This window comes from Pan paniscus, chromosome 1 (assembly GCF_029289425.2).
Source record: "Pan paniscus chromosome 1, NHGRI_mPanPan1-v2.0_pri, whole genome shotgun sequence".
Classification (NCBI taxonomy): domain Eukaryota; kingdom Metazoa; phylum Chordata; class Mammalia; order Primates; family Hominidae; genus Pan; species Pan paniscus.
This window is the reverse complement of record NC_073249.2, coordinates 92,846,621-92,874,540: the sequence shown is the minus strand read 5'-3', so window position 1 is coordinate 92,874,540 and position 27,920 is coordinate 92,846,621. Positions and strand designations below refer to the sequence as shown.

The following is a 27,920-nucleotide window of genomic DNA, read 5'->3' as shown; positions in this document are numbered from 1 at the left end:
TGTGAAGGAAGCGATGTTGATAGTGCTTTGCTGTTTACAAAGCACTTTTCTATGTCACATTTAATCTTTCAATGGCTCTGGCTTAGGCATGTTACTCTCATGTTATCAATGAGGAAACAGAAGCTCAGAGATCTTAAGTAACTTGCCCAAGATACACAGCAGGTCAACCCTAAGGCCAGGGTTGGCGCTCAGACCTTCAGATTCCAAGCTTAGTTTCTCAGACTCATCACCTCATAGCACAATCAACAGTGCAGTGGCAGCAGCAAACATGTACAGCCCCTCTGTCAAAGGCATGCTTTAACTCTGACAACACTGTGATCTCCATTTTATAAATGAGGAAGCTAAGGCTCCTATGGATTAATTAACTTGCCCAAGAGTCTTTAAGCTGATGAGAAGTGATGCTGGATTTGAATCCAGATGGTCTAAGTCCACAACCTGAGCTCCTACCTATCAGCCATGTAATATGAGAAGTCCTTCAGAAAATGAAGCAGTTTAAATGTATTTGCCTATGTTTCCCAAACTTTTTTGATCTGGATATCCTAAAAGCAAAAGTAGATCATCTTTAAATAATTCCTATTGGCTTTGTCAAATGTTATTCTTGGAGACCTTAAAGTTTCTGGAGAGTTACTTCTTATTTACCCCAAGAATTAAGGCCTGATGGAGAGCAGTAAGACACTAATAGCAAAGTCCCTGAAGAGAATAGATAAAGAATCATCTACTCTCTGGAGTTTTCCATAAAGTGTGGTTATCTGCTGATACAGATCCATCTCAACAGACTGGGGGTCTTTTATGTAGTCTGACTTTAAAAAGTACTTGTATTTCTTTGAGAAGACTCATTACTTGAGTATAGGTGGTGGGAAAGGGTACCAGATGAAATACTGGGTAAAACCAGTATAGAAATGTACATACATCCACTATGAAGAACTACACAGAAGGGAAGGATAATTCAGAGACTAACACTGACAATCTGTTTATTTCATATTTCTTTCTTTCCATTGCCTATGTTGTTGGAGGGCAAGAAATAGGCTTTTTCTTTTTATGGTATCCCAAGTGTCACTACAATGCTCAGCCTCTTTGGTGCTGACCTTGGTTTCTTTGTAAAATACTAAACACTTACTAGTTCAGCCTTGAGGTCCTGGCATAACCCAAGAAGCCTTCTGTCCTTGCTTTTTCCCTCACTCTACCCCCAGTTCTACTGCATGTGCCCTTACTAGAGCTGTGCCTACATCACTCACCACTGAGCCACCAGTCTCCTGCTGGATCTTCAGCTGTAACTGAGTGACTCGCCGCCGGGCACCTTCGATCTGCTCTTCCAGTAGGTTGGCGGGGTTCCGGCTATAGACCTCACAGATACGCTAGGGATGGGTGAGGAGGAGAAGGGGGAGGGGAAAAGGCAGAGGGGTGGTTAGTAGAGAATGGATGACTCACCAGTGGGGAGAATAGGCAGTTATCCCAAAACAAAGAGGAGAGAGAAGAGGTCTCTGCCTCCAAGTAGATGCACGGTATTTCAACATCATTCAGGATCAGAAAAAGATGTAAGTGATGAGAAAAAGAACACAGGAGACAACCACAGAAAGAAGACAAACACAAAGGCCTGTCCTAATCTGAGCCATTCTTCAAGGTCTGCCTTAAGTCCCACATCCCAAATGAGGCCTTCTTCAGCTACCACTCAAGTATGAAATATTTGATTGTCCAGACCAGAACATAAAAAAGTGCTTAAGAGGGAACCTACACACAATGGAACCACAAGAAATGAGAGGAAGCAGTGTCGACTACAACAGCCAATGCCTGTGCCAGTCCCATCCTCAGGAAGCTCCTGGAGAGCAGGTACCATCCTAGCCACTTATCTAGCACTCCTCAGGGCTTCACAGTTAGGGACACCTGGCTTTGACTTCTGGCACCTCCACTTACTAGCTGTATAGACTTGGGCAAGCTTGAATCCATCCTCATTGATAAAATGGAGATGACAATACCCGCCTCATGGGACGGGTGTAATAGTGGAGTGAGATTATGTATATGAAGTGCTTAGCAGAATGTCTAGCGCAAAGTCAGATACCTGAATACATGGCAGCTATTAACATTTCATTACAAAAGGAGATGCTCCATAAAGCTTGTTGGTAAATAAAGACATTGGGTTCACATATTATCTAGGCTCATCTGGGGCTTCACTACTACATGACAACCATTTTACAAATTCCCCATACTTAATATTTCATCTTCTCCATGCCCATCTAACCCCAACCCTTCTCTAGCCTTGGCAGATAATACCATCTGGTAAAAACCTTCCCAACTGTACTCCATTTCAAAACATCTTCAGTCATCTTTTTCTCCTGGCTCAGAAGAAAAACTATGTCTAAATCTTTCAAAAAGTTAACCCCTCTGACTGCTTTGGGCTCTTCTTGGGCACTGTTCACATATCTTCAAAGTCTCCTTTTTCCAATGGCTCCTTCTCTCCATCCTACAAAATGTTCGAGTTTCCTGATTTAAAACAAAAACAAACCACCCCAACAAAAGTCTTTCAATCATTTCTGATGATTCTTCAAGCCACTGCCCCATTTGTTTCCCCTTCTTTTCACAGCCACTTTTTTTTCTTTTTTTGTAAAGGGATATGAGCCTGTGGTTTTCTGATTTTATTTTATTTATTTATTTAAATAGACACAGGGGCTTGCTATGTTGCCCAGGGGTCTTGAACTCTTGGCCTCAAGTGATCCTCTACTTTGGCCTCCCCAAGTGCTGGGATTATAGGCATGAGCCACCATGCCCAGCACACAGCCAAATGTTTCAAAACATTAGTCTACAACTAGGGCCCTGCACTTCTTTGCTTCTAGTTGCTCATCAACATATACAATCTAGTTTCCTCCCATTACTGCACAGGCTACTCTTTCAAAAATCAAATGTAATAGCAAGTGGTGTGATTATTAGAGGTTGGTGCCATGTGCTGTAGAAGCACCTATGTCCCCAAATTCCATCCTCAGCTCTCTCCTCTCTGTACTGGAGTTCTGGGTGATCTCTTTCAGTCATCCAGTCCCCAGTTTCAACTATCGCCTTCATACTGAGGATATCCGAATCTCTGTTTCAACCCAGGCTTTTCTCCTAAGTTCAGCCCTGTTATCTCCATATGCCTGGTGGCTGGTTTTTATCTGAATGTCTCATGGGCACCTTACACTAGTATACCCAAAGCTGACCTTCATTTCCTTCCCCTAAGCTCTGCTCCTCTCCTCTATCTCACTCTGTCACTGGTATCACCTGATCTACCCAGACACACAAACTTGGAGCCATCTTTTATTCTTTCTTCTCCTTCACCAATGGATAAGTTCTACTGATTGGCCCTCTGACAAGTCTCCCATTGCTATCCTCTCCTTTTTGCTCTTACTCCTGCTGTTCTTGTTAAATCTGTCATTATTGCTTATCTACTGCAATAGCCTCCTCAATGGTTTCCTTACATTTAACAAACTTCTCCAAAGAACACTGGTTTGAAAATGTCATCAGTCCCCCACTCAAAGTTCTTTGATCAATTCCCACAGACTTCAAAACAAATTCCAAGCTCCTCATGGTATTCATGGCCAATAACACCTTCCAGTCACAAGACTCACTGCATTTTTTCTTTTTCTTTTTCTTTTTTTTTTTGAGACAGGGTCTTGCTCTGTCACTCAGGCTGGAGTGCAGTGGTGCGATTATAGCTTTGCAGCCTCAAACCCCTGGGCTTAAGCGGTCCTCCTACCTCAGCCTCCTAAGTAGCTAGGACTGCAGGCATGCACCATTATGCCTGGCTAATTTTTAAAATTTTTTTAGAGACATGGTCTCACTATGCTGCCCAGGCTGGTGTTGAACTCGTAGGCTCAAGTAATCTTCCCACTTTGGCTTCCCAAAGTGCTGGGATTACAGGCATGAGCTACCACTCCTGGTCCCACTGACATTTTCAACGTTCTATTAACAGCAGACTGAACCCAACTCAAGCATCACCTCACGAAGCCTTCTGATTATTGCATAAATAATTATGCTTTGTTTTGGACTTTAAGAGCATTAAAATTTTTTTAAATTGCTATAGAGCTGTAATTCATATGACATAAACGTCACCATTTTAAAGTGTACAACTAAGTGGTCTCTAGTATATTCACGGAGTTGTGCAGCCACCCCTACTACCTAATTCCAGAACATTTCCGTAACTCCAAAAAGAAAGCTGGTACCTGTAAGCAGTCACTCCCAATTTCCCCTTCCTTCACCCTCTGGCAACCACTGATCTACTTTCTGTTCATGAATCTGCATATTTCGGACACTCCATGTAAGTGGAATAATACGACCTGTAGATTTTTGTGTCTGGCTTCTCTCACCTGGCATAGTGTTTTCAGGGTTCTTCCATGTTGTAGCATTTATTAGTACTTCTTTCTTTTTTATGGCTGAGTAAAATCCCATTGTATGAACAGACTATATTTTGCTTATCTATTCATCAGCGGACGAACATTTGGGTTGTTTCTACTTTCTGGCTATTATTAATAATGCTGGTATGAATGTTCATGTACAAGTTTTTGTGTGAACCTATGTTCTCAATTCTCTTGGATATATACCTGGGTGGAACTGCTGGGTCATATAGTATTGCTGTGTTTCATGTTCTGAAGTACTGTCAAACTGTTTTCCAGAGTGCTTGCACTATTTTACACTCCCACCATCAATGGCGGAATAGATTAGCACAGTGAATATGCAGACAAAACATAAATAAGTATTGTTTAGATTTCTCCACATCTCACAACGCTTGTTATTTTCCATTATTTTGGTTATAGCCATCCTAATAGGTGAGAAGTGGTAGGTCATTGTCATTTTGATTAGCATCTTCCTGTGAATAACAATGCTGGGCATCTTCCCATGCTTATTGGCCATTTGTATGTCTGTCTTCTTTAGAGACTGTCTATTCAAATCCTTTGCAAGTTTTTAAATTGGGTTGTCTTTTTATTGCTGAGCTTTTAAGAGTCCTTTATATATTCTGGTATTAGATCCTTATCAGATACTTGAATTGTAAATATTTTTCCCCATTTCTTCTATGGATTGTCTTTACTTTCTTGATAGAATCCTTTGACATATACAAGCTTTAAATTTTGATGAAATCCAACTATTTTTTTGGGGGGAGGTTATGCTTTTGGTGTCATATCTAAGAAACCACTGCCCAATCCAAGGTCATGAAGATTTACTCCCACCTAAAATTTTTTCTAGGAGTTTTACAGTTTTTAAAAATAGTTTTGGCTCTTACATTTAAGTCTTTGTCCACTTTGAGTTAAATTTTGTTTACTGTATGAGGTAAGGGTCCAAATTAAGTATATGTATGTAGATATCCAGTTGTCCTAGCACCATTTGTTGAAAATACTATTCTTTCTCCATTGAATTGTCTTGGTACCTTTGTTGAAAATCAATTGACCATAGATGTATGGGTTAATTTCTGGCATGTGAATTCTATTCCATTGATCTACAGGTCTATCCTTGAACCAGTATTATACTGTCTTGATTACTCTGACATTTGCCAATATATAAATGTTAGCACTTATCATAATATAGTATATCTTCATTCATTCATCCATATCCTATGGAATCACTAACTCATTAAAGGAGAGGTTTATCTTTGTAACCATTCCAACACCCACCCCTAACATTACCCCCATCTACTGCTCCAACACACACACACGGTATCTAGCATATAGCAAGGACTCAGTGCTTGTGAAATAAATACTTGTATTTTCATATCTTTGTGCCTTTGACCTATGCTGTCTTTTCACTGGCATTCCCTCCCTCATCTCTTTTGCCTACTAAAGTACCACTCTTCAAGGCCCAGCTGAAATACTATCCTCTCTGTGAAGCGCTTCCCCATATTTCCCATTATTAATTAATTTTTCTCTTCTTTGTTCTCTTATTGTAAGCTCTTTGTTCCTCCCACTCTCCCTCCTACTGTAATTTGAATTTCCTCCGTTAGATTTTAAACATGTTGAGGGGAGGAACCATTTAATCTTTTTTATTTCTATATAGCCTAGAAACTAAAACAGTGTTTTATATATGGTGGCACTTACATGGATGGCTATAATAGGAATCTGGTTATTCCACTCCAGTAAATTAATCTTCTTACTGTTCTCTGTGCACATCACTTCCTAGGCCTGTAAACTCTCTTCATCCTTCACCCAAGTGCTCCCCACCTCTTTCAGTCTGGCCCAGCACTCACCTACCCATCCCTTTCTTCCCTCTTTTCCTTCCCTTCCTTGGAAATGTCCCAGATAAACTCTGTTGACTTTTTTTTGTGTACATATTCACTATCCTAATCTATTACACATGGAGAATCCTATTCACTTTATTGGTGAAATTCTGCTTTAACAAATTCTACTGGCCAATGACAATTCTTTAGTGGTCCGGAAGTTTTATTTTTTGAGGTTTTACTGTGATAGGATATTGCCTGTAAATTAAGTTGTGTACATTGGCAGGCTGCTCTGATAAAGTATTATTTCACTCAGGCAATGGCCAGTCTACCCTTGGCAGTGACCTTACCTGTAATTCTTTTTCTTCCTGCCTCAGCATATTCCTGAGGATCTGGGTGGCATGTTTTTGAACTTCGGGATCCTAGACATGGAAAATATGGCAATATAAGAGTTAGGGACTAACTCAACAGCTTAGCTCTCTTCTATCTGCTGGTTCCTGGGCAAGGACAGCTATGAGAGTAGAGCCTGGATCATAAGTATGTTTTATTCAGTACCTTGCCGGAATGCAGTAAAACAAAATCTTATTTTGAGTTTATGCCTCAATTTGGCTGTAATCACCTTTGGTATCAAGTTGCTCTCTAAAGTCTCCCAGGACTTGTGGGCTCAGTCTTCATTCCAACTGAAAAGTCCTGTTCCCTATACTTGTCTGCATCTTGTCCTCTTTTAACTCTTCACATAGGTGTTTCTTGCTTCTAGAGTTCTCTTTCTACTTGTTTTTTTGTTTTGTTTTTTCTTTGAGATGGGGTCTCACTCTGTCACCCAGGCTGGAGTGCATTGGCACGATCATGGCTCACTGCAACCTCTGCCTCCTGGGCTCAAACAACCCTCCTGCCTCAGCCTCCTGAGTACCTGGGACCACAGGTGCATGCCACCATGTCTGGCTAATTTTTTGTATTTTTGGTAGAGACAGGGTTTTGCCATGTTGCCCAGGCTGGTCTCGAACTCCTGAGCTCAAGTGATCCTCCCACCTTAGCCCCACAAAGAGTTGGAATTACAGGCGTGAGCCACTGCGCCTAGCCTCTACTTGTTTTTGTCCTTTTCTGGTCCCTCCCTCTACTGAGTGGGCTCTATATTTTGCACCTCAAAGCAGGCTTTTTTCTCTAGGAAGCCTTTCCCCCACTCCTTGACTTTATTCCAAACCCTGGTTAACACTGACTGGCAATGGTCTTGAACAGATGCATTCTGTCCCTGCCTGAAGTGTACACTCTCTCTCTGATGAGGAGCACTTTTAGACAGCATCCTTAGAGTCTTCTACACATTTAGGAAACACACAATGTTGCTGTGTGATAAAACCTCATATGCATTTGCATGGAAGGAGGACACTAAGGCATGGAACAACTGTTATTGTGCAGCCTTCATTTTTGTTCAACTCTTTCAATGGTCTTTCATATGTCTTTTGGCTTGTCTCTGTTTACCACAGCCCCACTGGATTTAACTTGCTTTCCTCCCCAATGCGGAGCTTTTCAACAGGACATTAGGGTGAGGAAAGAAAGCCAGAAGGATTATTACCTGCAGAGGTTTGGGTCCTGTGATGCGTTGTGGAGGTGGTAGAGGTGGAGGAGGTGGTGGTGAGGGGATCACTGACGTGATTCGGGGAGCTCCTGCTGGGGATGGGTCCTGCTGGAGCCCAGAGATGCCCATGGATGAAGGTGAAGAGCCCAGGAGGGTGAGTGCAACATAGGCGCCAGCTAGAGGGAAACAGAGAGAGACTTGCTCCAGGAGTGCTGTTCTGGAGAGACAGTCCAGCTATACAGGAGGGGGCTGTTCTCCCTTGTCCTGTCATTAAACTCATTATTCTGTAGATTAAGTTCTCCTCACTTTTAAGCCCCACCCATTCTCTAATCCCTGCCTTCATGCCCAAGTACTACTTCCTGCCCTTCCTTCATGCAGAGACCTCAACTAGAATTCCACTCATAAATATCTGGGAACACGCCCCGCAGGCTGCCTTAGCAGCCTCTTGTTTCCCCCTTTATCTCACTAAAGTAAGTAGCCAGTGTCAGAGCATACTGCCCACATGGCACAGACCAGGCACTCAGATTCTAGCCCTCTGCTCTCCCCAAACTTCCCACATTCTTCAATTCTTTCTTCAACATTTGTTGTTTCTATTTGAATATTTGTGCAGACTCAATTGTTGGGCCTTCCTGGCTATAAACAGATTATTGTTGCTTTTCCCTGCCAAACAGAAAACAAATGAGGAAGAATGTCCATGAATGGCAGAGGGAATTGAAAGGTATTTGAGGTAGACCTGGTCTCAGTAGGATATGGTCTAAATAGGTGTGGCAAAGATGAGTGTGGGTAAAAATGAAGATGTCTCATGAGAGCCTAGTACTGTCTCCACTTGAAGTAACAGGGAATTGTGGCCACTTAAGTGGATCACTCCATGTTAAGATTAAAGATGTGACTTTAGCTGCCTCACATATCTACAAAGGAAACTTCCTGGAATGCCAGGCCTGACCTTTCCTCCCTCCTTTCCTCCCTCTCGGATCATCTGCTTCCCTACTTTAGTTGTCGCCTCTCTCCAACTCACATTTGATCAGCTTTACCACTTCCAGGTGTGAGCTATTGGTCACCATGGTGCCGTTGACCTGTTGGAGGGACAAACAATATTGAGTAATGGTAATGAACAGCTAGGGGATCCTTCTGTAAGTTCAAAATGCCACTTTTTTTTTTTTTTTTTTTTTTGAGATGGAGTCTTGCTCTGTCGCCCAGGCTGGAGTGCAGTGGCCCATCTCGGCTCACTGCAAGCTCCACCTCCTGGGTTCATGCCATTCTCCTGCCTCAGCCTCCTGAGTAGCTGGGACTACAGGCGCCCGCCACCACGCCCAGCTAATTTTTTGTATTTTTAGGAGAGATGGGGTTTCACTGTGTTAGCCAGGATGGTCTTGATCTCCTGACCTTGTGATCCGCCCGTCTTGGCCTCCCAAAGGGCTGGGATTACAGGCGTGAGCCACTGCGCCCGGCCCAAAATGCCATGTTTTTAGGAAGCCATTTTCCAATGCTCTTTAGCCTCCTCTGGTCACTTGTTTACTCAAGTCACACTATGAATTTGTTCTGTTTGTATCTGCTATTTGTTCTGTCTCTCCAGCTAGCCTATGAGTTTTCAAGGACAAGACCTGTGTCTTCATTCCTTAATTTGTTCATTCATTCACTTATTTTTGGTATACACTTTTCTAACCATTTGCTTCACACACATGTGAATGTCCACTGACCCAGTGTGCTTCCTCATTACAGAGGACTAAGAAGTCTCTGCATCTAGGATTTCCTTAATGCACCCCACTGTGTTGCCCAGGCTAGTCTTGAACACCATTCTGTCGAAGAAAGGTCTGAACGACCAGGGCAGGTTATAGTAGTTCAGAATGGGCAAAGACCCCAGGTTGGCATTATATGGAGGAAAGAATATCAACCTGAGAATTGAAGTCTTGGATCCTTCACTAGTTACTAACCCTCCCTCTTAATCTTATTTTGGTCATTTGTGAAATAAGAATAATAAAACTTGTTCTAGAAGCTTGGTTGCTTTAGAGTCAAGAAAGGCCTAAAATGTAGAACACAGCTATCCTCCTCCTCACTCTCTCTCATGCTATACCACTGTGCTCCCTCGTATGGTACCACTCCTAACTCAGTGGCTGCCTGGCAGTTGGTATCAAGATGAAAGTGTGCAGGATGGGCCAAGGCCAGGAGTGCCCTGCACATCTATTTCCACTGCTGGGAGTGGGAGTGTGTGTTGGGGTCACTCACTTTGATGATCCGGTCGCCCTCTTTCACACCGGCCTTCATGGCTGCACCTCCTGTAAGGAGAAGGCCTGGTCAGCAGTGCCCAACAACCTCTTCCACTGAAGCTACACGAAGGTCCCTGTCAGATCACCTCTCCTCTGAAATTTCCTCTTATTTCTCTGTGTTAAGTATCTCAAATTCTGGGTGTACTTCCTATTCTACTCCAATGACACAACTACTTTTAAGCTAGAGTGAACTATATAAGGTCCCATCTCCTGCTCTTCCTTTCACCTAAATAAGATGCCAGACTTCTGATAGCCAGGCCAAGGCAGGAGCGAGGCAGGGCCAGGCTCTGGGAAGAGCACGTGTGCTTCATTCGAGTGTATCTGGATATGTTCCAAGGTCAAATCAGTTATATTCCGGGGGGGGGGGGGAAATGAGTTTACTGTATGAAACATAATTGTTAAAATAATAATTAAGAGAAATTCGGAGAAAAGGATTAAAACAAGAGTTTCCTAAGTCCTGAGAGGTTCATAAAGATATTCTCGGTATTCACATCATTAAAGACAACTGTTTTATTTCTTTTAAAAAAACTGTTTTAAGCCATTTACAGTTTCTCCCCTCCTTTTTTTTTTATAGACAGTCTTGCCCTGTAGCTCAAGCTGGAGTGCAGAGGCGTGATCTCAGCTCACTACAGACTGGATCTTCTGGGTTCAAGTGATCCTCCCAACTCAACCCTCCCAAGTAGCTATGGAACTACAGGTGCATGCCACCATGCCTGGCTAATTAAAAAAAAAAAAATTTTTTTTTTGTAGAGATGAGGTCTCACTATGTTGCCCAGGCTGGTCTTGAACTCCTGGGCTCAAGTGATCCTCCTGCCTTGGCTTCCCAAAATGCTGGGATTATAGGCGTGAGCCTCCATACTCAGCCCAGTTTCTCCCTTTAAAATGGACCAAATTAAGAGCTTCTGATGGTGACTGACTGTGAGGTGCTCAAAAGAACATGCTCTTGACTTTTGCAACTTGTCATTCAACTGGAGGCTACAGTGGTTTTGACCACAATATGGTTTGTTTGTTTGTTTTGAGACTGTGTCTCACTCTGTCACCCAGGCTGGAGTGCAGCGGTGCGATTTTGGCTCATCGCAGCCTCAACATCTTGGGCTCAAGCGGTCCTCCCATCTCGGCCTCCGAAGTAGCTGGGACTACAGGCATGTGCCAACACATGCTAATTTTTGTATTTTTTGTAGAGACAGGGTTTCACCATATTGCCCAGGCTGGTCTTGGAATTCCTGAGCTCAGGCAATCCTCCTGGCTTTGCCTCCCAAAGTGCTGGGATTATAGGCATGTGTCACCTCGCCAAGCCTCACAAGATAGTTTTAAATGACTTATATTCCTAGTTTAATTTACATCCAGGAAGCACAAAAAACACTAAAGCCAAAACAAGTTAATGAGAAGCATAAAAATTACATATTGTACATTTGCCCCAACGTGATCATTAAATCTTTAAGTTGCATTCCTCTGATCAAAACAAAACTCCCACAAAGCCCATCTAAATGTTTCTACTCTAAAAAGAAAAATTCAGTGAGGACTACATTCCAATTTGGCTTTTCAATACTGGGACTCAAGACTACCCTCAGCTAAAGTGTGCTATTTATGGAAGAGTACTTGCAAATAGCTTCAAATTCCCTCTTATACATTCATTTAGAAACTAACGTTAAAGAGAACAGAACTATCTTGCCTGAATGTATGAAACACGTGAGGTGACTTCTAATAACTTAGTGTTTTTTTTTTTTTTTTAAACTAAACTCTTCAGAGTTAAGGAACTTGAGCAGAAATTCTCAGACCTCAGCAAGCATGAGAATCACTGTGGGAATTTTTAAAAAGTGTATTTCTTGGACCTCTTGCCAGAAAGCAATTCAGTGCTTCCGAGGTCAGCCTCAAGAAAAAGGATTTCAATCATCTTCGGCTTAGGTGATTCTAATACAGGCAGAACACAGACTATACTTTGAGAAACAGTGAATTAAAGAAACCTAATATGTATCTGGAAAAGATAACCGCTGCTTTGTTACTCTTGTGACTTCAATGCCAATCCAAATGAAGTCTCTTTTACTCTCCTCCCCAACACACACATGCACACAGGGATGCATGCATGCACACACACACAACTCTCACACACACAGACTCTAGAACTCATATTCTCCTTGTAAGCCATCTTTTCCTTCTTTCTTCTCTGGGTCTGACTCTGCTCAGCCTAAGAGAAGGAAGAAGGTAAAGGAGAGCTGAACCTTGACTTCACTGGAGGGGATCCCATACACATTTTCTGTACCAGATAGACCAGCAGAGGAAAAGTACAAGTTACTGGCAGTTCCACTAACTCTGTCTCACCCTAGTCCAGGAACCCTGAGAAATAAGAGAAGCAAAGAATAAAACTATCTTTTTAGAGCTTCACCCCAGGATATGCAAAACAAACCTCCCACTGATATGAGTTTACTCCCAAATATAAGAAGCCATACTTATTTATATCCTTATATGATCCACATACTCATTTTGGTCATAAATTTGAAATTCTCTTTTCACCTTTCCTGTGAACATATCTCATATCTTCCTCCAAAATCAATGCAAGTATATTTTCCCTCCTGCTCTGCACTATCAGGAAACCTGCTCCCAATCCTTTCCTTGTGCTCTTGTTTAAGCCAAGCCTAGGATGCTCCATGTCACCAGCCCAATGCTACTTACTGCACTGAAGTTCACTCCTTTTAGGGACACTTCTTTACCCTTTAAGGACTCTCCCACACCCACTGCCTTTCTTTTTTTTTTTTTGTTTTTTGTTTTTTGTTTTTGAGACGGAGTCTCGCTCAGTCACCCAGGCTGAAGTGCAGTGGCACGATCTTGGCTCACCGCAAGTTCCGGCCACGGGTTCATGCCATTCTCCTGCCTCAGCCTCCCGAGTAGCTGGGACTACAGGCGCCTGCCACCACGCCTCGCTAATTTCTTTGTATTTTTAGTAGAGACAGGGTTTCACCATGTTAGCCAGGATGGTCTCGATCTCCTGACCTCGTGATCCGCGAGCCTCGACCTCCCATAGTGCTGAGATTACAGGCGTGAGCCACCACAGCTGGCCACCCATCGCCTTTTTGATTGTCTTCCTCAGCCTGGACCACCAACAGTGGTTCCACTACCTGGCATATGCTAGAGTTTTGACTGTTCACACCCCTTCTATACACAATTGGTAACTTGATGGATTTGGCTATGATGCCCACCCACTCTTCACTTCCTTCCCACCAAATTCCTATCCTGCTGATTTGCTTTTCATTTCCATCTTTCAAACTACTTCTAAAATCCTGTTTCTTTTAAGAGGGCTTCCCAAATGATCACAAGGAAAATGACTATGCCTCAAATCACAAACTACTCAAACTTCCAAACACCATTTCCCCTGACATCACATCCAACATATATCATTCATCTGTTGGTAATTTATTATTTAATGTTAATTGTATCAGCAAATGTGCTCTGTAATCATTTGGACCATTGTGCCTGTCTCAGGTTATAAACCTCTGTAGAAAGTGACCATCTGTGCACTTAGCCAGGTAATGTGGAGGTAAATATGAAGAAAGGGGGCCTTTGATTCCTCCATGGAATCTTGTGACCCAGTATGAGGGGCTCCCTTCGATGGCAATCAGACATCTGCCTGATGATGACCTGACAGCTATTTTGCTGGTTTTTCACTTTCCAGCTAGGGAAGCAAGCATGAGGTGCAATCTCTAGAAATTCTGCCTGGGGGCTTAGCATTGAAGAGGCTTCCCCAGGCACCCATGGAGAACCAGTTCTAGAGTAATTCATTCATGCCCCACAGGAAAGCACAGGTAGAATGGCACTGTCACATACATGGTGGCTTTGCAAGAACTGTCCACCGTGGGCAGGAGGGATGCAGCACTCACCAGGCCGCACAGACTGCACCAGAACAATGCGATCCCCACTGACTGTGAAGCCGAAGCCATGCTGGTCCTTTTGGATAATGACACAGCGTTGAACGAGACCTGGAAGGCGGAGAGAAAGGTTGAGTACGCAGTGTCATTGGGAGGTTAGTGTACACATGCCAAGACCAACCCAGGGAAGCCCCAGTGCCTTTCTTCTTCAAGAAGCCTTTTCACACTAAACAAATTCCCTAGACTATTCCTGTCTAAACACTATCGCAATGACACGCCTCCCTTGGTGGTTGGCAAAACCTATAACTTACTTTGTATTCCAAATAAGAAACTACCCTTCTCTGAGGTGCTAAAATGCTTGTCTCTCACATACATGTCTGTCCTTTTGGTGTGCCCGGGTGAGACTGGTCAAAGAAGGGGTAGGACCAGGTCTAGCCATCCTCCTGAAGACTAATATTACCAATAAGGAGCCTCCCAGGATTGAAGCCCAAGTGAGCCTAGAAGTTACATGTTAAGTGACATCCAATGAATGCAGCAAGTGGTATACCAATGCTTGTTGATTCTTTTTATAGAGCTGGATAACTCATGCAGGGTGACTTAGGAGTGGTCTCTTGCCAAATCTAGGGAAGGACACATGACAAGAAGAAAACCCTTTTATTTCTGAAATAAAAGGGTTTTCTTCTTGTCATGTATCCTTTAAAAAAATACGGAATTAAAAAACAAAAAGAAACAGAGGTTATGACTACCAAATGTCTCCATTCCTGTGAGTGTATACTAGACATTGTACATGGGTATGAGTATGTGTGATTGCATCCTGCAATGATTAAAGCGTGGGTTCTAGAGTTAAAACAGAACTGGTTTCAAGTCCCCAATAAGCTTGCGAACTTGGACATATTTCTTAACCTCTCTGTGCCTCAGCTCCCTCATTTGCAAAATAAAGATAATAAAACCTAGTTTCTATGTTGATGTACGGAGGCAATTTATATAAAACCCATTAACACAATGCCTAGTATACATCATGTGCTTAACATAAACACTAAGTTGCTTTACATTTGGAGTATACAGATCTGTCTGTATGAGTGTACATCTCTGTGTCCATGTGGGTTTTCTTTTGAGACAGAGTCTTGCTCTGTCACCCAGGCTGGAGTGCAATGGCGCGATCTCGACTCACTGCAACCTCTGCCTTCTGGGTTCAAGCAATTCTCCTGCCTCAGCCTCCTGAGTAGCTGGGACTACAGGCACGCACCACCACACCTGGCTAATTTTTGTGTTTTTAGTAGAGACGGGGTTTCACCATGTTGGCCAGGCTGGTCTCAAACTCCTGACCTCAAGTGATCTGCCTGCCTTGGCCTCCCAAAATGCTGGGATTACAGGCATAAGCCACCATGCCCAGCCATGTGCCTTTTTTTTTTTTTTTTAAAAGAGATGGAGTATCACTATGTTGCCCGGGCTGGAGTACAGTGGTTATTCATAGGTGTGATCCCACTACTGATAATCATGGGTGTTCTGACCTGCTCCATTTCTGACCTGGGTCAGTTCACCTCTCCTTCGGCAACCTGGTAGTTCCCTGCTCCTGGGAGGTCATCATATTGATGCTGAACTTAGTACAGACACCTGACTGGCATAGCACACTACAGACCAGAGCTCTTTGGCTCAAGCGATCCTCCCATTGGCCTCCCAAGTAGCTGGGAATACACGCATGTGCCACCATGCCTGGCTGTGTTTGTATGTTAATGCCCAAGGAGGTTACCTGTTGTCTCAGAGGCATCCGAAGGCTGGCGATGGTGGGAAGGGGACTTGCGCTCTGGTGCAGAATCTCCCAGAGAAGACAGGCTACTTAACCTGGAGAAGGAGTAAGGAAAGCATGTCAATGAGCTCAGCAGGGGGGATCAGCCTTGTAGTAGATGGAAGCTCTGTCAAAAGGGGCTCTGAGTCTTGGATAATGAGAGACCAACCTACCCACCCTGTAACCCAATCTGGTAGGACATTAGCCATGTGTACACCACTGGTAACACCACCTATCTGGAATCCTGGGCTGGCAGGGCAAGCATGATCTCTTTAATACCCAGCAAGGTGTGAAGGGAAATAACCCTTCCTGGAGTTAGGCGACAAAGAGACAATAGCAAGAAGGGGATGTGCACACGTGTACATGCTTGTTGGGTCTTACCAGGCTGCAATGGGGCTGATGGAACAGAACGGAGCAGCAGAGAAAATGAATGCAAGAAAAAGACAGGAAAAAAACAAACAGCCAGTTAGTTTTAGGCAATGATTTGCAAAGGAAGGGGAGACTGGAGGGAAGGACGAGGTGGGTCAAACACATACAGAGGTCTGCATGAGCACAACATGTGGCTGTAGTGGTGGCAGCAGAGACAAGCTCCCCATTTAGCTTCATCTCTTTGTCCCTCAAAGTTCCACCTCTCCATAACAGTGATCTCCAGGAGGGTAAATGGGCATGAGTATAAGCCCGCTGGGTAACTGGCAACTTGCACACTTTCTAGAAAAGACAGTAGAGGAACGGCCCAAGCCTTTGAAAATTCCATTTATCCTTTGGGTACCATGGGAGGACAGGAATCTGGTCTGTTCGGTGGTAGTATTCCAACCCCATATTCAGCTCCAGTCCCTCAGCCAGCCTGAGGCACCTTGCCTAATTAGAAACTACTAAAGACCCCAAACCTTCAAGTGGTACACATCACCAAACCAAAGGATTCACTGCTTCATCTCCTCTTCAACTAGGACCCTCACAGGAATAGAAGAAATTTCAATAACTGCTGTGGCACTCCTTTTTGGAAAAGTGTACAAGTTGCAAGTTCCTGAATCAATAGTTGCTGCCCCTCAGAAAGGGCCAATTCCTATCCTACCTATAGCAAATGACTAAGTAGAAGGCTACTCATGGAAGCACTGTGTGTGATGGCAAAGCACTGGAAATAATCTAAATGTTCACAATGAGTGACTGGTTAAATAAATTACAGTAATACAATGACACAGAACTCAGTCATAAAAAAGAATGAAGAGGCTCTTTATACACGATACAGAATATCTCCATGATATGTTACTGAGTGAAATAAACAAAATATAGAATTATTTGGACAGTTTAAAAAAGTGAGTAAAGGAGAGAATAAAATTATGTGTTTATATATGTTTAAATATTTATTTACATATCCAAAAATATCTAAAATATCTCTGGAAGAATACAAAAGAAACATATAACACAGTTGTCTCTGAGGAGGGAAACTGGGTGGCTGGGGCACAGGAATGGAAATGCAGGCTTTTATTATATTCTTTGGTACTTTTAATGTTTGAAACCATGTGAGGGTACAAGTAACTTATAAATATAAAGGAGTGGGTCTTCGTTCCCCCTCACAATGGCACCCCTCTTACCTGGACAGGTGAGACTGCTTTTTACTGGCTGATCTTTGGATCAGAGAGAGAAGGACATCAAGGAAGAAGAGAGCGTGGGCCCAGGAGAGAGCAACGCAGGACAGGAGGAAGAAAGAGAAAGAAAAACAAAACACGACATAAACCAGACAAGACACTAGGGATGGTTGGTTCAAAGAAAAACCACAACAGAGCCAAGAGTGACCCAGGGGAGGCACCTGGCCACAAGGTGAGCTTACTAACAGCCATCAGCTTTCTAACATCCAAATTTACCCATGTCATTTTGCTGCTTAAAAGCTTTTAGAACCTCCCCACTGTACTTGGGAGAACAGTCACCTGGCCTCAGCTAGGCCATTCGCCACAGCATCTAACAGGAAGTATAATGCCTGATGCCCGGGGAAGTGCCCTTTGATGTTTTCCACAGCTCCCAGTATCTGTCCTTCCTGCAGCTCAAATACCCAACTGAAAATGCGCTGTTCACTTGTCTGTAAAGCCGTACAGACAGGCAAGGTTGGAAGGTCCATGAAAGCAGAGAGGGTCTTGCTGCTATGTCCCCAGTGCCTGACGCAATAGGGAGGGGCTCAGTCCTATTCTTGGTCCCTGCTCTTTACTGTCCTCCTTTCACTTGCTATGGTTTCTGGCTTCTGTCTCTGCCTATACTGTTCCTTCCTCCTACATGTTCTGCCTACTTTATTCTCTATGACTGCACAGGGCTATCCACGCTGGGCTTGAACTCCTCCTCCTTCCTACCTAAAGAGAAAGCCCACCTTATCTTGGGACACCTCGGGCCTTCTTGCCTTGTTCTTGACCCCACCAGGAAGCTGGTTTCTTATGCCCATATTAAAGCCTAGAAGGTGCATCTGAACCTGAGAACCTGATTTGGTTTGCATTTGAGCTGAGGCATGAGCAGTTCCACATAATCAAAGGCAAATGAACCAAAAGGTCCATGTCCCTGCTGTCAACAATTGTTAGGGGCATGGACAAAGACCATTTCAGCAGTAACCAAAAGTTTCTCTAAAATAAAATCAGAGGCTAGGGCAGGTATGTGGGGGACAAGGAGATGGCAACGTAAGTATACTTGCAACAGATGCAAAAAAAATTTTTTTTTCTGAGAGCTTAAAGGAGAGAAAACTACCATTGAACTGAAGGAGGAAGAAATGCCTATGGAAGGCAGGCCTGGTGGATAGAATCAACGGACAGACTATTGTGTCAGCTGGGTTGTGAGTCTGAGCACATATTTGGGAGGAAGACCTTGGAAGGTTAAAAATCTGAGAAACAAGGAAAGGAGAGAGGAGGGTAGTCTGGCCTGAAATGGAGGCTGTCATAGATAGAAAAGATTTTAATAGTGGCCCCTCCCTTTTCCTGAGGACATTCTCATCAAAATTTGGCAGCAGAGCTCAGATTCTGCTCAGCCTAAACCTGGGGGTATGGAGGCGGCCCTGAGGAGTGGAGAATTTCCCCCCAAATTTGTACTCTAAATGGCACCACTGAGACAGATTTTCTGACCCAACTTCTCAGTTATCCCCTACTGCCAGTCAAAGAAACCTTTAGGTTCTTTATAATCGTTTCCCAGACTCGCTCCTTTCTTTACATAATCATTGACACTCATCCCTTGAAGCCACATGTCTAGTGCCTCATGCCTGGATTACTGAAAAAAACCTCTTTTCCACTCTCCAGTCCATCCAGCACTCCACCACCACAGACTAACTTACTCAAATACTACTCCCTCAGGCCCTCTCATCAAGAACTTATCATTTCTCTCCTTATTATCTACACAATCAGATGTGCCTCCAATAACCTGGTATTAAAGGACTTTCATCCTGTGGACCCAAACGTCTTTTCAAATTCGTCTCTGATTACTTGCCTACTACCTACCTCTATTGGATCCTAAGTGATGCTATACTCATTCCCACCTCTGACTTGATGGTTGCCATCCCTTGTCATCTCTGTCCATCTCCTACTACTTTTTCAAGGTCCTGATCAAATGGCATTGACTCCACAAAGCAATCCCTGACCACTGCAGCACACATTTCATTTACCCCAACATTTTATTTTGAAAAAGGTCAAACTACATTAACATTGAAGAAGTAGCATGGTGAATATCTACATGCCCTTCATTTAGATTCAGCAACTAACATTTGTAACATTTGCTTTATCTATGTTTATACATTTTTTTCTCACTTGAAAATTGTAGACATCATGACACTTTACCCCTATTTTAGCCTATATCCCCTAAGAGCATTGAAATTCTTCTGTATAACCACAATGCCATCAGCACACCCAATGAGTCTGATACAATATTATCTAATATACAGTACACATTCAAATTTCCCCAACTGTCTTATTAAGTTCTTTGTAGCTATTCCCCAATTGCCTCAGTTCAGGAGCCAATCAAAGATCTCGAATTATACTTACGTCCTGTCTCTCAGATTAATTTGATCTAGAACTCTCCCTACTTTTCTTGGTCTTGTCTCTCATAACACTGACATTTTGCAGAGTCTAGGCCAGTAATCTTGTTGAATGGCCTACAATCTGGATTCATCTGATGCCTCCTCACGGTTAGATTCATGTTAAACATTTTTAAGAGACTATTATATAAGTGATGTTGGATAGCTTGCCCCATTTTGGTGATGGTAGGTTTGATCACTCAGGTAAAGTGGTATTCCTGAGATTTTTTCAATGGTAAAAATCTATTTTCTCATTTGAATTAATGAGAAATCTGTGGGATGATATTTTGAGACTGCATAGGTACTCTGTTTTCCAACAATCTCTCATCCAATAGTTTTACTATCCATAGATGATTCTTGCCTAAAGCGCTTATTGCACTGGTGCCTGCAAAATGGCAATTTGCTAATTCTATCATTCCTTCAACATATATTAGCCAGTAAGCTTTTATAAAGAATGTCATCTCATCCCTTTTCTGGAGTAGTGCTATGAACTCACAGATCTTGTTTCCCCCCCAAAGTAATAATATATTATAGTCTATTACCCTTTAAAAAAAAAAGTTTAAAATGTTCCAATTTGACCAGTGGGAGCTTCTGAAAGCCAGCTCCTGTGTCCTTTTAACATGTCACCATCTGTCTTTGATCATGTCCTTGCTTTCTGGCACAAAAAGATACTCCATGCTCACCTTGTACTTCCCCTATGCCAGACCTGGAATCAAACATTTCTCCAAGGAGCCCTGTTCCTTTTAGCAGGAAATGCATTTACAAACAAGATCTGACTGCTAGGTACTCATTGCTGCTGAGCTGTCCCTCGTTCCAGGCCCTTTTAATGGACAGAGCTAGAAAAATTTATTATAAATTTTTGAGTTCACACTGGTATCTCCAATTTGAACTCAACACAACAGGGTTCTTCATCTTCCCCATTCCACATTTTGTCTTCCTTTTCTCATATTGAGAACCCCGTTCCTAAACAATACCAATATATTTACTCACTGCTCTATTCAATATGCAGAAAAGATAGTTCCTGGAGTTACTACATCAGTATCACTAGTAACAACAAACCTATGAAGTTCAAGATTTTCTTGCAGTTCTTTTTGTCCTCAGACTGTATCCCAGTATCATCAGTAATGTGTGTGAAAATTTCTGGGTTAATCCATTGGGTTTTTTGTTTGTTTTGTTTAGTTTTTTGAGACAGGGTTTCACTCCGTCGCCCAGACTAGAGTGCAGTGGCACAATTACAGCTCACTGCAACCTCTGCCTCCTGGGTTCAAGTGATCCTCCTGCCTTAGCCTCCCAAGTAGCTGGGATTACAGGCACACACCACCACGCCTGGCTAATTTTCGTATTTTTTATAGAGATGGGGTTTTGCCATGTTGCCCAGGCTGGTCTAGAACTCCTGGGCTCAAGTGATCCACCTGCCTCAGCCTCCCAAAGCACTGGGATTACAGGCGTGAGCCACTGTCCTTGGTCTTAATCTGTTTTTATGTTATCAATTTGAGATATATTTATGTTTCTTTTTATATTTGTACTGAATTTTAGGGTTTGCTTTTTTTCAAGCTTATTTCATTTTTTGAATATATCAAACATTTACATGGTTGAAAAATCAAAATGAAATTTTAAAAGTATATTCAGAAGTGTACCTATTCTTTCTCCCCATTCCCCAAGTAATCATTTTCATTTGTTTTTGGTTTCCTTGCTGTGTTTCTTCTTGTAAAACTAAATAAATACCTATACATATTCTTATTTTCCTTTCTTCCTTACACAACAGGTAGTATCATCCCCTTTTTGCACTTTGCTTTTTTCACTTACAATATCTGTAGAGTAACTCGCAGAACTCTTCCTCTTCTCTACAATGCAGCCCGCATTGGCGCACACATTCTCCCCTCCTCCAAGGCTCCCTGTGGCCTGGTGCGTCAGTCCTGCCTATCTGCTGGAGGGCAGAGGTTGCAGTGTGGACTTCCCGGTATGCCTGAGTGCAGCACAAGGCACAGAGCAGGTGCCTTCTAACTATGCATCCACATGCTCCTCACCCCAGCCCACAGGGTGGGCGACAAAGCAAGGAGATGCTTGGTGACCTTCCAGAGAGCCCACATATCCTTTTTGTTGGTCTGCGGTGTGTCTGTGTGTGAATGTGTATATATATGTGTGTGTGTGTATATATATATATTTTAAAAGTTAGTTGCTAAGCAATAAAATACAGATTTCTGACTTCTCTTGAAAGGTCAGTCAGAAGTTCTGGCATCCTCGAGCTTACGGTCTCACATAGAGACAATCAGCTGAAAATGAGTGGTGGCAGCCCTCTCCAGATGGGCATGTCTTACCTTTCCCAGTCACCACTGCCCACAGCTTACACTGCCCACTGCTTCACTCAGACCCCTACAAAGTATACGAGTTCGAACTTAAGGTGGCCAAACAGGACTGGCTTCTGGAGTTTAAAGAAACAAAGATAAGCAAATAACATCATGTCCTTTCCATCTGTCAATGGGAGGTTCCTGGTCTACTCACCCTTACGCCTACCCCATCACAAATGTGTAAATGAGGACAAGGCCTAGAACATCCACGTTCTGTGGTAATAATGATAAAGTTCTTACTACTTACCACGTGCTGTGCTAAGCACTTGATATAACCTTATCTAATTTAATACTCACAAAAGTCTGGTGAAACAGGTAGTACATCCCCATTTTCCAGTGTGTGAACAGAGAGGTTAAATAAATGAAGTTAAGATGTGCATAAAGTTGGTGTGACTTCAAGGTCTGTGCTCCTAAATAAAAAATTATATGACCTGTATATGCCACATGTAGATTTGTTTGGTCTTTATTTTCTCTTTTACATACATACACACACATTCCAGACATATACACATATATACATCACATGTGCCCACACACATATAATATATACATATATGACATGATTAAAGGTATATATAATACACATATGCTATATATGTATATAAATACATAATACACATACATAAAATAGATGGATAGAGAAAGATAAAAAAAAGCACACTATACACAGGCTGAGCTAGGTTTTCCTGAGTCTGGGGCAAAGTAATATTCCTGGGCCCTTCCCTAAAGACAAGAGCAATAAACCAGGAAAGAGACACCCTACCAGGACCTTAGCTCCAGATAAAGTCCATACTTAATGAACTCTGACCTGGTCTTACTGGTTGGTTTCCCTTATCTCCCAGGGTGGAGTTTTCAGCAGGCTCCTGGCACCCTAACTTTCTATGGATTCTGCCTCCGGGTAGAATTTTCCCTCTGGTCTGAGGCTGGCAAACACACCGTCCTAGACCTGCACATCCCTACAGTAAGGGCTATGAGGAAAGACGGCTGTTTGCAGACAACCGCTGCTGATCTATAAGCATCAGTTCCCTCATCTCTTAAACTAGAGAATAGACAAATGGTCTCTGGCAGTGCACCAGAGAAGGTTCACTCCTCAGTTGGATCACTTTCTAGCTATCCAGCAGCATACGAATCACTTGAGGCCCCACCCTTAGGGATCCAATTCAGCAGGTCTGTGGTGTGGAATCTATTTCAACAAGCAGCCCAAGCCATTCCTTATTCAGAGGACCGTAACTTGGAGAAACTCTTGAAACAAGTCCCTTAATTTCTGAGTCTATCATCAGTCTATCATCTTTCTTATCTGCAAAATGAACACATATTGATATCATCTGTTAGTCTGTCATCTCTTTTAGACTTTAAGCCCCCGAGAACAGGGACCATGTCTTATTCATTCTTGTATCACCAGCTGAGTTCCAGCACAGTGCCTGGTGCATAGTGAGGGTCGCTCCAAAAATGTTAGCTGAAGGACCATATACATACTTTCTTTCTTCCAGGGCTGATGTGAGGGCAAAAAAGATAATATTTATTAAGTGCTTTGAAAGTGTAAAGCCCTCTGCAAATGGTTTTATTGTGTGTGTGTTTTTTTTTTTCAGGTGTACAGTAGGTGAGCTATGCTTGAAAAATGTCAGGTGTGAGGGGAACAGAACTAGAATGAGTGAGTGAAAAATACCCCCAGGGTGTTCAAATTCTAGGTAGGGCAGGGCCAGTAAACCTCACCTTTCTACTTTCATGAAGGTCTTAGACAAGAAGAGATTTTAGGATTTGTTTGACTATCAGAGCAGACAACTTGGCAGACAGGTGTGTGTGGAGAAGGGAGGCAGAGAACTCGTGTGTTGAGAAGGTTGGTTAGCTTGGTTCAACATCGAATATTCAGCACACAGGACATGTGGTATGGTTTTAAAAGCACAGCTTTAGGAGTCAAAATACTGGCACAAGCTCAGGCTCAGCCCTTTCTTGGCTATGTAGTCTTAGGCAAGTCATCCAACCTCTCCAAACCTTAGTTTCCCAATAACAAATGTAGGTAATACTACCTTTCTCAAAGGGTAATTGCGAGGACCAAATCACCTTCACTGACACCTCAAAGCTACAACAGTCAAACTGCAATCAATCTCCCCAGCCCTGCTCCTGATCAAATGTTTCCTCCTCAGTAAAACACTGCTGTGCACTTGCTCACGCCAGAAATCTGAGATTATCTTTGACATCTCTCTGCAAATCCAATCAATTGACAAGTCCTAGTGATATGACCTCCTAACATTTCTGAAATCCACCTACTTCTCTTCTCCCCCTCTCTGCCACCACGCTCATTTAAGAGACCATCATCTCTCACCTAGAAGAACTGGCCTCCCCATGTCTACTCTAGCCCCTACCCATTCTTACACACAGAGTGATCTTTTAAAGAGAGAAATTAGAGGATATACACCCTTCCGTGGTTTCCCACTGTCCTTGCATGAAGTTCCAAATCCTGCACATGGCTAGCAGGTCCTTGGGTGAGGTCTCATGCCTATTCTCAAGCTGTGTATCTGGTCACCCTCCCTCTCATTCACTGTATTTCAACCTCAGGGGCTTTCTCTCCCACCTTGGCCTGGGGAACCCACACTCATTCCTCAGCATTCAGCTTAAGTGTCCCTTTCTCAGAGAGGCCTTCTCTGACACTTAATGTGTTGAGTTTCCCTGAAATTTACCTTTGTAATGTGCCTAACTCAATAGTAACTACACTATTGTTTGGGGGCCTTTTCTTCTTCTTTTTTTTTTTTTTTTTTGAGACAGGGTCTCACTCTGTTGCCCAGGCTGGAGTGCAGTGATGCAATCACGGCTCACTGCAGCCTCGACTTCCTGGGTTCGAGCTCAAGCAATCCTCCCACCTAAGCTCCCTGAGTAGCTGCCCAGCTTGTTTTTTTTTTTTTTTTTTTTAAATAGAGATGAGCTCTGACTATCTTGCCCAGGCTGGTCTCAAACTCCTGGGCACAAGGGATCCTCAGCCTCAGCCTCCCAACGTGCTGGGATTACAGGCATGTGCCACTGTGCCCGGCCGGTTTGGGTGCTTTTTAAAATATCTGCTCTTTTCCCATTTAATGATAAACTTCGTGTATCTTGTTCTCATGTATACTTGTCCAGAACACAGGACATAGTAGATATTCAATAAATATGTGTTGGAAGATGAAATCAGATATAGGTAACAGATCTTTAGACATCAAAATAAGCCTATACTTATCACAGCTGTTGAGAGAAACATTTTTGAGTGACCTCCACAATGCATATAAATTAGGATTAAATTCATAATTTCATAGGTTTAACAAAGACTAATAAACTAGAAGGGTGTTAGCCTCTCTATGGACTTAGGCGGGGAGTACCACTGGCGACCCTGTAAGAACTATTTAAGCTCCTAAATTCTTCAATGCCCCAGATTGCTACAACTGAATTCTGCAAATAAGACAGTGAAGCATCAACTAAATAAGAAACTGCATGTTAAAGTGTGTTGGTAGTTACAAACTAGATTTGGGGAGGGGATGGACAAAGAAGAAATCAGAGAGGAGGTGGACTTTAACCAGAGCCTTGGAGGAAGGGGAGAATTCTGACAGGTAGCTATGCTGTGGAAGGACATTCTAGGGGAGGAAGCAGCAGAAGGCAGAGGGAGGACACAGGGACTCTGGGGAGGCTGTCAATGCAATATGGGAGAAAAGGGGATGGATCTCACAACAAGGAGTGTAACAAGAGATAAAATTAAAAAGACAAGGGTCTCCGTCCTGATTCTGCCACTTACTAGCTGGCTGAGCTTAGGAACCTCTCTCTTTTTTTTTTTTTTTTTTTGAGACAAAGTCTTGCTCTGTCACTCAGGCTGGAGTGCAGTGGTATGATAATAGTTCACTGAAACCTCCAGTTCCTGGTCTTATCTGATCCTTCTGCCTCAGCCTCTCAAGTAGCTGGGATTACAGGTCTGCACCACTATATCTGGCTAGTTAAAAAAAAATTTTTTTTTTGTAGAGATGGGGTCTCCCTTTGTTGCCAAGGCTGGTCTTGAACTCCTAGGCTCAAGCAATCCTCCCGCCTCAGCCTCTCAAAGTGCTGGGATTACAAGTGTGAGACACCATGCCCAGCCAGGAACCTCTCTTAAACTCTCTGAGCCTTATAATTCACCTGCCCTGTCCTACCTATCTCACACAGCTGCTGTGAGAATTAAGTGGGATAAAGTATGTCAAAAGGTTCTGCAAATACTAAAGTAACATATCATTGCTAGGGAGTATGATGGAGGGAAAAAGACAGGTTATGGAGGGCCTTAAACGGTATCTAAGGATTATAGATTTGATTATTTACAGATGGGGGAGCTGTTGAAGGCTTTCTCGAAGAAGTAATAGGATCAGGTTTAGCCTTTAAAAAGATAAGTCTGACTGCAGTGACTAGAGTGGCCTGGAGGAGGAAAGGCTGGAGGCCCAGACACCAGCTGTGGCAGAGCAGATGTGCACCTGAAAGACAGCGATGCGTGGAATGCACTAGAAAGCACAGGTGAGGGACAGACTGCTGAGAGTGGGTTACTAGGAGATGACACTGGGAGTACCCTCTAGCCCTGCACTGTCTTAACAGGAACCCCAGGTCACATGTGGCTAAGAGCACCAGAAATGTGGCTGGTTCAAATTGAAATACACTGTATAAAATGCACATCAGATTTAAAGTTTTAGTGAAAAAAAAAGAATGTAAAATATCTCAATAACTTTTTATATTAGAGTATTTTGAATATATTGGGTTAAATGAAATATATCATTAAAAATAATTTCACCTGTATTATTATTTTTTTTTTACTATGGCTACTAGAAAATGTTAAATTACATGTGGTTTGCACTATCTTTCTATTGGACAGCACTGGTCTGGCCTCCTTTGGCCACAGCTGCACCACACTTCCACCTTCTCTCCAGTGGTGAGACCTCCTTGCCCTTCAGAACAGTCAAAGAAAACTAGAAGCCCGCCCAGAGTCAACCCTCCAGGAACTTCTGTCTCCCACAGCACCTGGTATATATTTCTGCAAAAGCACCTTCCACATTGTCGACCTCTCTCCTTGTTCGCTGGACTGTGAGTCCTAGAGTAAAGAGGCACAACTGTCTCCCAGAAAGGAAGCAGAGCCCGGCTCTGAGGGCACCATCTTCACCCCTTAGTAGAGAACAATCCAGCACTGCCCTAGGCTGTGCACCCTTTTCTCCACTCAGAACCCAACACCCCATCAGCCTTGCAGGCTCTATCAGCATAGGTATCGGCACAAGCTCACATCTGACTTATCCAATTTGTTACGTATTTCTCAGAAAAAGCTCAATGCGGAAGCTATGCCCAGGAATTTACATTGATATTGAGGAGCAGTGTGGTGAAGTGTGGAGTTAGAACAGGCCTGGCTCTGCCTCTGGCCATCTGTGGGACTGAGAGCAAACTATTTTCTGTGAACCTCAGTTTTCTCATCTACAAAATGGGAATACTAGCCACCTATCCTATCGGGCTGTTTTAAGAATTGGTGTAATGTAAGTACAGTATCTAGTACAATGGCTGGCACTCTGCAGTACTTTAAAAATGGGTGCTATTCTTTGCTGAAGCCCTAAGTCAGACACAATTAGTAAGCTACTGCCAAAGCAAGCACATCCTGCCTTGAAACACAAAATCAAGTCTTGAGTTATCTAATATAGATGCAACCATTTTACAGATCTCCTAAGATCTCCTAGATGATCTACTGCCGAATATTATGTTTAGCCTATATTTATTTGCTTTTGTCACGGAGTCCTCCATCAAACTTATGTTCAATGAAAAGAATAGCATCTCAAGACATCAAGAGGAAGCCAGGAGACCTAGATATTGGTGCTAATTCTGCCATTTATTAGCTGTGCAACTCCAGACAACATAAAGCAACTTTCAA

The 27,920-nt window shown here is 43.0% G+C and overlaps 1 protein-coding gene across 32 annotated transcripts in view; it reads right to left on the bottom strand.

Moving 5' to 3' along the window:
• Positions 1–27,920, bottom strand: part of ARHGEF11 (Rho guanine nucleotide exchange factor 11) — a 112,534-nt gene that overhangs the window by 35,582 nt on the left and 49,032 nt on the right. For 11 of the 32 annotated variants that reach the window (XM_034937889.3, XM_034937878.3, XM_034937949.3 and 8 more), the window contains exons 2-10: positions 17,245–17,277; positions 16,034–16,048; positions 15,617–15,708; positions 13,879–13,977; positions 9,966–10,015; positions 8,758–8,815; positions 7,740–7,918; positions 6,520–6,591; positions 1,236–1,355 (exon numbers count right to left, since the gene is read on the bottom strand). In XM_034937889.3, coding sequence (XP_034793780.3) covers positions 1,236–1,355; positions 6,520–6,591; positions 7,740–7,918; positions 8,758–8,815; positions 9,966–10,015; positions 13,879–13,977; positions 15,617–15,708; positions 16,034–16,048; positions 17,245–17,277 — 718 coding nt within the window. The remainder of the gene's footprint in view (positions 1–1,235; positions 1,356–6,519; positions 6,592–7,739; positions 7,919–8,757; positions 8,816–9,965; positions 10,016–13,878; positions 13,978–15,616; positions 15,709–16,033; positions 16,049–17,244; positions 17,278–27,920) is intronic. The other 21 variants (XM_057302409.2, XM_034937934.3, XM_063604438.1 and 18 more) reach the window with 5 other exon arrangements.